At 39.4% G+C, this 10,046-nt stretch overlaps 1 protein-coding gene across 1 annotated transcript; it reads right to left on the bottom strand.

The window, feature by feature from the left end:
* Positions 1 to 762: 762 nt before the first annotated feature.
* LOC143688459 (ret finger protein-like 4A) lies at positions 763 to 4,411 on the bottom strand. The gene is made up of 3 exons (XM_077166378.1): positions 4,343 to 4,411; positions 3,152 to 3,446; positions 763 to 1,404 (listed from the first exon to the last, which is right to left on the bottom strand). The coding sequence occupies exons 2-3, from the start codon at positions 3,435 to 3,437 to the stop codon at positions 803 to 805; spliced, it is 888 nt and encodes a 295-aa protein (XP_077022493.1). The 5' UTR covers positions 3,438 to 3,446; positions 4,343 to 4,411; the 3' UTR covers positions 763 to 802.
* Between the last annotated feature and the right edge of the window lie 5,635 nt (positions 4,412 to 10,046).

A 10,046-nucleotide genomic window follows, 5' to 3' on the forward strand; every position in this document is an offset into this window, starting at 1 on the left:
AGTACCCAGAGTTGGGTGAGTCACATCTCTGTGGAGATTATCTAATCAAGTTTCCAACCTAAAGTACTGACTAGGGATGAAAGGAAATGGCAGCCTCCATAAGATGAATCAGGATGAAAACATGGCTTTTCTAGGATACATAATACTTTCAAACTGGCACAGTGGCTAAGAGACTTCAAATAGAATCGAGAGCCTATTCTGGAGGCTGCTCTTAAAGCAAGCTTCAGCTGGATATTGGTAATTGCCATGGTTCATCCTGCTAATCCTAAAGAACACACAGGGCTCATTCTGAGTGAAAGCCTACAGAAGTTACATGTCCATTTTACTTGTCAGAAACCTAAAACTTTCAGATGGTACCCAGGCCTGATAAGTTCTGAAACTCAGAGATGCCAGTGTCTCCAAGACATCAACCAGTTCCATCCCCCAACCCATATTGTCAGCACCCCTTTTCAACATATTTATTTTTACTGTTTACATTAGGTCTTTCTTTCTTATTTATAAGATGACATAATCTGTTAAATTGCATTCAAATGCTTATTTGCCTATCTCCTCCAGATTACATTAGTTTATCTTACAGAAAATTAAAAGGAAAACATTTGGAAATTGATCTGAGAGTTCATGACCTTTACTCAAATGGAAATGCATACATAAGATCCAAAGAAGACAAGCATGCCAACATTTGAAATGAAATCTTTCTTAATTTATGTTCAGTATTTGTGAACTATTCCATATTTTTCTCCTGTAACTCTGTACCAGGTATGAAACAAGCAAAAGGTTTTAGCTATGAGCACAACATAATTTCTTATAAATTGCTCTGCTCTAAGTCTATTTGACCTTCCTCAGGGTAATCTTCGGGAGTGGCAGTGCCCAGACTCATCCCAGGGCAGATACTCAGGGAGCCTTGGTCATCATGCAATGGGTTTGAAGGAGCAAAAAAGGGGCGCAGTGTCTCCACAGCAGGAATGTTGGTGAATGTAAAGATGTGGGATCCATCACTAACGTCACAAAAGGAAAGGTTTCCAATATCCATATCCAGGAAAATCCCTACCCGTTGTAATCGAGGGCTCACCCAGAGATGAGTCAGAGGTACAGTGCTGGCTGAGTAGAGGTCTCCTTTGATCAAACCCACAGTCCAGAAGCCACGCTCTGAAGACAATACAATTTTCTGTTGTCGAGAAACAGAGTCTCTGCAAACGCCCAGGTCCCATTCTCTGCTTGTTCCCACGTCCACCTCCCAGTAATGGCGGCCGGAGGTGAAGCGAGGGGTGCCCAGTACACAAATTGGTTGGAATCTCTCAGCACGTTCTTCCCGATTCTGTGTGAAATGCCCACATTTCATTCTCCTCAGGTCGTCAGAGATGATGAGGTAGTTGTTGGCTGTGTCCACATCCAAGGCCATGTCCACTGTGGGAAGAAAAGTAGTTCAGCAAATACTGGCCCCTCCTCATTTCTACCAAACGTCTCATTCACTTTCACCTCATAAATTTACCTTTCTTCTATTAATCTGAATTTTCCTAGGGAAACGTCCATGGCCTCACTGATTGGGTTTAATTTTGTATATTGAATGAATGAACATAATTGTAACAACAATTCCTATAATTGTAATGATTCCTCTTACAGTTGGAACTCTTTGTACATTGTTATGTAGTTATTTGATTGAATATTTTTCTTCCTTTAATTGAGATTTCCATGAAGGAAAGGTCCTTGATCATTTATTGATCTTAAAATTTAATGAATTAGTGCTGTTCCTATAAAATATATCTTATAGATATTTTGAAGGATGGAAATTGATTTAATAATTGCAGAATAATAATAGGTTATCAAACTTTGATGTTTCTTTGCATTAACATTCTTCTTTAGTCGTGTTGACTATGCAGTTGCCAACATGTAAGGGTTTCATTTTCTTAGAGTTCTGATGTAATGAAGGGATGATGTGAGCAGTCTTGGGATGAAATGAGTAACTTCTGTGGAAGTCCATATGGTAGATTTTGGGCTTGAGCAGGGAGTTTTTTGTATTCTGGAAGCACCTTAGACCCAGGACTGGCATGGCATAGTGTTAGAGGAGTGCTGAATCCTGCATAGGAAGAGCTCTGCGCATTGCCAACATCTCCAATGCATCCTCCCTCACGATCAGGATACAGTCCAGAGCTGATTCTCCTACCACAGCCATGTGGGGAGAGACAATCGGAGTTTCCAGTGTGAACCCTATGGACCAATGACCAATTCCTTCACTCCAGTCCCTGGGATCTTGAAGGTTGCCAGAAAATACAGCCCTCAGAGAGGGGTTCTCAAGGACAAAAGCCTCTGGGACTAGTTTCATCATCCCAAATGTGAAGCTGCATGGTGGAAACGTGTGCTCACTTGGGAAATAAAGGAGTTCACATTTCTCATGACTGCTGTGCACATAAGCACTCTCCTTGTACTCCCGCCCAGCACAGCCACTACCGATGACATGCCACATTAACAGACCCTGGGGCTAGAGAACCAGCCTGAGTTCTGGCATCTGCTATGACTGAGCTGGCATCCTGACTTGCATGCATTGATTTATGGAGGAGCACAGATAATTCACCTTAAGCAAAACCTGTTTCAAAATTCGATTGCAAAATAATCCAGAATTCTGCTGTGACATGGATTCAGCCAGAATATTTCTGGCACCAGGTCAGTGGGCAGCCCTGACTCCCCAAGCGGACACATTGTGCAGAGCCAACTGCCACGCACCATTTCACCAGTTCTACCCTAGGGGCCTGTGTGCTGTGATACATCACTGTGGGTTAGCGTCATCTGGAGACTTTTACAGGCCTGGTAATCGAATTAGAATTCAAGTTTTCAGAAGCCATGGTTGAGGTACTGCTGCCCAGTGGAATCCAGAGAGACATATATGTAAATGGAAACAAGCAATTGAATCTATAAAAGGTGACATATGTAAAATTATTTTACTTTAATAATGCAGTACCTCCAAAATTTCACTTCCACATGTGGAAGTAGCCATATTGCAAGGGATCTGCAGCCATACAGGTCACACTCATGACTTAAATGATCTCATTCATTTAAACCTCTGAGGAGAGAAGCTCTATGACTTGGGGAGCAGAGGAAGTGCCCATATTTAACAGAGAGCCTTTGTGGGAAAGGGGAGAATGCATGGACTCCTTACCTTGGAACTGCAGCATCCTTGGGTTCATTTTCAGAAGAGCTCCCAGGTGGGACTCCTGGCCCTTGACCTTGGAAACCAGCCTCCCCAGCTGCCAGTTGGGCCTGATGTCATTCTTCTGAGAGACCACAGGGCAGGAGGGGCACAGCAAACCCTCCCCATGGGGCTCCTTCTGCAGAGAGTTCATGCATTGGAAGCAGCAGATGTACCCACACTTCAAGTACATGGGTTTTTCAAGATAAGCCAGACACATACGGCATCTGCTTACTTCTTTAAAGTGTTCAGCCATGGCCCCTGTCTGGGGGAAAATGTGGATGATTATTAGTGGCATTTCCACTGTTTAGTGACAGTAGGCCTTGGGCCTGTTTCATCTTTACATGCCTAGAGAAACTATGCCGTCCTTCATACCAGGTAATGAAGATATGGGACAAATGCAAATGTGAAAGTCTCATGACCCTGAGTTATTGAATTCTGAAATGCTAGTTTGAATGAGGACAGGATCCATCCTTCACCTTTAAGTTAAGGTGTGGAAGGGTCTGGGCTGGGATTTCCAATAGGGGGGCACCAGACCCATGGGGCCATTGAACACCAGACCTGAGGCTTTTCTGAATTAAAATGTGCTCAAAGAGTAAAATACACCTGAATTTTGAAGTTCTAATAAGAAAATGAATGTAATGTATTTCATTAAAAACTTCAAATTTGATCACATGTTGACATGATCATATTTTAGATATGAAAATTATGATCACCTGTTTTTTAAACTGACACCATGTGGCTACTGGAAAACTTACACTTCCATGTGTGGGTCACACTGCATTTCTCTTGGGCATCATTGGTCTAGACTTAGAGATGCTCCAACCCCCCAGCTGGTCCAGCCCAACTATGGTAAAAACCCTAAAGAACGCCTGAGAGATTGAAGAGGTCAACAGTGGAAACTCTGCTCACCTCTGGTAAAGCATCCCAGACTGGGGTTGATTACAGAGAATGAGAAATACCCTCTTCCACCTGAGACTGAACTCTAGATTCTGCATACTGCTCCTGGGCAGGGGGCCCGAGTGTCCCTAAGGTACACCCTGTCCCTGGCCTTGAGTTTGCAGAATTAGTACTTTTTCCTTTCCCTGGACCTTGCTTTCTCTTATCAAAGCTTCATAGAAATATGAGAAGTAAAAAACAATGACATACGTCTAGACTCACCTCTCTCAACTTGGCTCTCCTCTGGCGTCCAGGTGCTGCCACTGACAGCTCAGTTCTGGAGAGAGATGGATCCTGTATTAATTAGGGTTCTCTAGAAAGACAAAATCAGCAGGAGATATCTGTAAATACAGAACTTATAAAAGTGTCTCATGTAACCGTGGGGATGTAGGGTTGAAGGTCTGTAGGGCAGGCCACAAGCTGGCAGCTCCAACGAAGGTCCTCAGCGAACCCTTGGGAGAGGCTGGCTGGCCAAAGCAGAAAGAGAGTTTGTCTCTTCTGAATCCTCCTTAAAAGCCTTCCAGTGATTAGATTAAGATCATCATCTCAGAAGACACTCCCCTTAGCTGATTGCAAATGCTATCACCTGTGGAAGCTGCCCTCACACGGACATGATCTAAGTCCATGGAATGTCCTCATAGCAACAGACATGTCAGTACTCGCCCAACCAGACAATTAGGTAGCACAACCTGGCCAAGTTTAAATGTGAAACTGACCATGACACACCCTCACGGGGCTTTTATATAGAGGGTCCCTCCCCCCACTCTTCACATCCGGCATCTCCTCTTCAACTCAGTCAGGGATTGATCTAATTCTGCTGTAACTGAGGGGTTTTTTTCTGAAAATACACATAGGTTACCACAAAGCAAATAATTTTATCCTGAGTGTTTTTCCCTATTAATACAAAGAAAATATTGTTGTATTAGCATTCTATGTTAGATAGTAGATATTATGACTGTTGATTTAGAATTAGGATAGAAAATTTCATCTCTAAATATTTGGCATCAATATTCATATTTAAGGCATGGATATAAGTAGTTTCAAATTGTGTTTGGTTTCCATATCCTCTTGTTTATATCAAGGAAATTAATTTAACCTACTCAGAATTCATTTCTAAACTCAGACTCACTCGTCCACCATCACCCTACTGCAAAAGGGCTTTTTGTCTCAGTGATAAGGTCCAAGTTTAGAAATTCGGTGAATCAACCCCCCAGTGGGGCCACTATAATCAGACAGCTGGTCAGAGAACTGTTTTTGTTACTTACAGAAATAAAACTCAATGATATTTCTTATAATCTTACATTTTCTTTTAACTGACAATATAAAAAATGATACTGTTTCTTCATTTAAACACTTTTTCTCTTCAAAAGAGACTCCACATGGTTTTAGATGACTCATAGGGTTTGCTGATGGAGAACGAAAAATGAGGAGATGTGTGTGGGGGAGAGGGTGGGTGTTGAATTTGTTTACATTTAAGTGATTAGATTAACTTGTCCTTTAATCCCAGGGTCATCATTTGCTGAATACTCTCATCATTGCAAAGCCAAAGCACATCATTGCAAAGCCAAAGCACAGGGAGTCAAGTACTCTTGTTTCATGAAGGTGAACTAAAACCACACAACTCTAAAAAATGTGACTAGTTTGATAATATTTCATAGTCAGGTCTGTGTCCTGTACCCTGGACGGCTGTGTGGAAGCACGTGCTCCACAGATGAGATGCCCAGAGTCAGCCCAGGGATACGTCATACCCTCCCCTTCCAGTCCTCGGGCAAAGTCATCAGTGTGGGTCACCAGCACAGGGCACAGAGCCAGCAGCCACTAGCAATGGAGGGGCTGGGGGTGGGCAAGGAGGATGGCAGGCATCGCCTGTGCCCACCTTATGGATTTGGGTTAAGGTGCCAAATTATGGAAGTATATAAATATTGATGACATCATCATAAGAAATCACTATAGCTCAACTTTAGTCTTTTTTAGTCTTTTATTATGCATATCTTTTGTTTTCTTAAACAAATATTTATTTTGAAATAATTTCAGAATTACAGGACAAAATAATACAAGGCACATACAGAGAACTCCAACTTAGCCCTTGCCTCAAATACCCAGATCCACCAACTTTGAACACTGCATATATTATTTTAATAGTGTCATTTTAAAAATCATCCAAAGTCTGTTATATTATCATTTTGACATCAAGTTAAAATAGATCACATTTTCATTAGTTTCTTTTTATTGTTTGCTAATTTCACAAAGCATTTCTTGTGGACAATGCTTATTAATATTGCTTTTGCCAGTGGGTGGGGAAATTTACTGCATGTAGAAGATTAAATCTGAACATTCTATTTTATTAGCACTAATTTTTATATGTAGCATTATGTGTACAATTCATGTTTAACTATGAATTCACTGGTGGTTTTTTTAAAACAGTTTATTCACACCCCATAAAATGCATCCAAAGCATGCAATCAGTGGTTCTAGATATAATCTCAGAGTTGTGCTTACATCTCTACCATTAGTTTGAGAACACTCTTATTGCTGTAAAAAAAATTCCAAATAAAAAAATATATAAAAAACAAGAAAAAAAATCCCGTGCCCTTTTTTCCCCCTATTATTGATGCTTAGCCAGTGGGATTTTAAAAATCCCCTGGTAAGTATGATAGATTCTTTAAGACGTCACATTTTCCATTACTAATGTTCACTCTCCTCTTATTTCAGATGTAAAATCTTCTCACTTGAAAGTATTTACACAGTCCATAAATTGTACGTATTTTAAATATCTATCTGTCTGTCCATCCTTCCATCTGCCTTACTAAAGCCCCAATGAAATTTCAGGGTTTTATTGGTTAAAAAACATTCCACTTATTTTTCCCTTAATCCTTCAAATATAATTAGCCTGTATGGGATCTAGTTGGTGAGTAGCATAAAAAATTTAATAACATTTGATTGATTAAATAACAAAATAAGCTCCAGGGCATCCTGCAGCGAGCCCCTAGAGATGCTTGGTGATGTTACAAGGAGATTCCTGCTCCCTGTGCTGACCCAGGCTCCTGGTCTCCATTCTCCTTTCTCATGGTCCACCATATAGAGGCCAAGACCCACCAAAGACTGTCCCTGCTCAGTTCTGGAATATTTATGTCTCCTGAACCTATGGAATTTCTCATCACCTGATCCTCATGAGATTCTTCAACACTACAGCAGTTTAATTCGTAGGTCCATGCTCAGAACTTCCTTCTCTGCTGGGAAACTTTAAGCCTGATTGATGGACCTGGAGAATCTCCACTAAACTCAAGTCCTTCTCAGTTGATTATCCCATTAGGAACCTTTCCTGATAGCCCAAGACAAATCTTTTCTCCATCTTGTTCTCCCAGGATGTTCTGCAAACACTTCTGCTCAGAACAGTTCCTGTTTTCACTCAGCTTTGTGATTCTGCTTGTGGCAGTGAGACATCCATACTGAGATGCAAGGCTGTGACTTGATTTTGGAGGTGAAATACCATGAGAGTTCAGCAAAACTAAATAGGAGATAATTACAAGTGAACTTAATTTGAAGTCCAGCTGTGTTTTTCATGTCTTTTTTTGTTTTTAACTTTTTTTATTGTATAGTATAATACATATACAAAGCAAAGAAATAAAAAAGCAATAGTTTTCAAAGCACTCTTCAACAAGTAGTTACAGGATAGATCCCAGAGTTTGTCATGGGCTACCATATGATCCTCTCATATTTTTCTTTCTAACTGCTCCAGAATATAGGAGGCTAGAGGGCACAAATATTTATTATCATCACAATCGATTTTTTCCTTCTTTTTTTGTGAAAAATAACACATATACAAAAAAGCTATAAATTTCAAAGCATAGCACCACAAGTAGTTGGAGAACATATTTCAAAGTTTGATGTCGGTTACAATTCCACAGTTTTAGGTTTTTACTTCTAGCTGCTCTAATATACTGGAGACCAAAACAGATAACAATTTAGTGATTCAGCCCATACTCTTTTATTAAATCCTATCTTCTCTGTATAACTCCACCATCACCTTTGATCTTTCCATACTTCTTTTTAGGGGTGTTTAGGCTATGGCCATTCTAAATTTTTCATATTGGAAGGGTCTGTCACCAATATAGAGTAGGGAGATGGAACTATCTAATGTTCTGGAGAGGCTAGGCTAGGTTTCAGGATTTATTTGGACCAGGGACCCATCTGGTGTTTGTTAGGTTTCTTGAAAATTACTCTAGTGCCTGGAAACCTTATGGAATCTTATATATTTCTCTAGGTGTTCTTTAGGATTGGCTGGAATGGTCCTGGTTGGGAGTTGGCAGGTTATGACAGGTAGCAAGGTCTACCTGGAGTTTGTGTAAGAGCAACCTCCAGAGTAGCCTCTTGACTCTATTTGAACTCTCTCTGCCACTGATACTTAATTAATTACACTTCTTTCCCCCTTTTTGGTCAGGATGCAATTGCTGATCCCACAGTACCAGGTCTGGATTCATCCCTGGGGGTCATTTCCCATATAGCCAGGAAACCTTTCCTAGGTTGGAAATGAGTAGAAATCAATGAGTAGAAATCAATGATATGGAAGATAAGAGAAACAAAATAATAAAATGACTAAAGTAAACATTTTCCTAGCAAAAAAAAAAAAATAGAGGTCAAATTTTATGGGTCTAACCTGGGAAAGGATAAATGCATGGATAATTTCTGAAGTTGGAAAGAACTTTTTTTTATTAATTAGAGAAAAAAAAGAAATTAACACAACATTTAGAAATCATTCCATTCTACATATGCAATCAGTAATTCCTAACATCATCACATAAATGTATGATCATCATTTCTTAGTACATTTGCATCGATTTAGGAAAAGAACTAGCAAAACAACAGAAAAAGATATAGAATGTTAATATAGAGAAAAAATAAAAATAATAATAATAATAAAAAATAAAAAACATAATACACAAACAAACAAAAAAAAACTATAGCTCAGATGCAGCTTCATTCAGTGTTTTAATATAATTACATTACAATTAGATATTATTGTGCTGTCCATTTTTGAGTTTTTGTATCTAGTCCTGTTGCACAGCCTGTATCCCTTCAGCTCCAGTTACCCATTATCTTACCCTGTTTCTAACTCCTGCTGGTCTCTGTTACCAATGACATATTCCAAGTTTATTCTCGAATGTCGGTTCACATCAGTGGGACCATACAGTATTTGTCCTTTAGTTTTTGGCTAGACTCACTCAGCATAATATTCTCTAGGTCCATCCATGTTATTACATGCTTCATAAGTTTATCCTGTCTTAAAGCTGCATAATATTCCATCATATGTAATACCACAGTTTGTTTAGCCACTCGTCTGTTGATGGACATTTTGGCTGTTTCCATCTCTTTGCAATTGTAAATAATGCTGCTATAAACATAGTACACTTTGGAAAAAGGCCCTACATTTCACTGGACCTCTTACCTGGGTTAACAGCACTTCATGTGTCAGAGACATTAACCTTTTTACCTATGATAAAAGATTTAACTATGATAAAATCACAGTAAGCAGTGGGTCAAAAGGAGGAGACAAACTGAATTTGGAAATTCACTATTGCCTATTTTGGAGAGCTAGATTTTCCTCTTAAGTTTTATTTACAACAGAATTCTTGGGAAATTAATGTCCTGACCATTTAAATGTAAATCAATAATGCATAAGTTAAGAATGTGGCAAGATATTTTAAACAGTTATTGAAAGCAGGACAGACAGATGTGTCCTAATGGCCATTCATGAATTATACTTGTAATCTCTTCAGATATTCCTTGACTTATGATGATCTGTAACTTTTTCTATTTTCAAAATAGGCTTCAGTCATAATTATTATATACAGTGTGATATACATAGTTTCAATAATGAGAAATATTACATGAGAAGCACAAAGCATGAGACTAGTTCCTCTTTTAG

The sequence above is a fragment of the Tamandua tetradactyla genome, chromosome 6 (assembly GCF_023851605.1).
Source record: "Tamandua tetradactyla isolate mTamTet1 chromosome 6, mTamTet1.pri, whole genome shotgun sequence".
In the NCBI taxonomy this organism is placed as follows: domain Eukaryota; kingdom Metazoa; phylum Chordata; class Mammalia; order Pilosa; family Myrmecophagidae; genus Tamandua; species Tamandua tetradactyla.

Bases quoted from the DNA above. Each gene is read 5' to 3' on its own strand.
- LOC143688459 (XM_077166378.1), bottom strand. From the start codon at position 3,437: ATGGCTGAACACTTTAAAGAAGTAAGCAGATGCCGTATGTGTCTGGCT. The intron at 1,405-3,151 runs GTAAGGAGTCCA...TTCTTCCCACAG, and splicing joins AAGGATGCTGCAGTTCCAAG to TGGACATGGCCTTGGATGTG.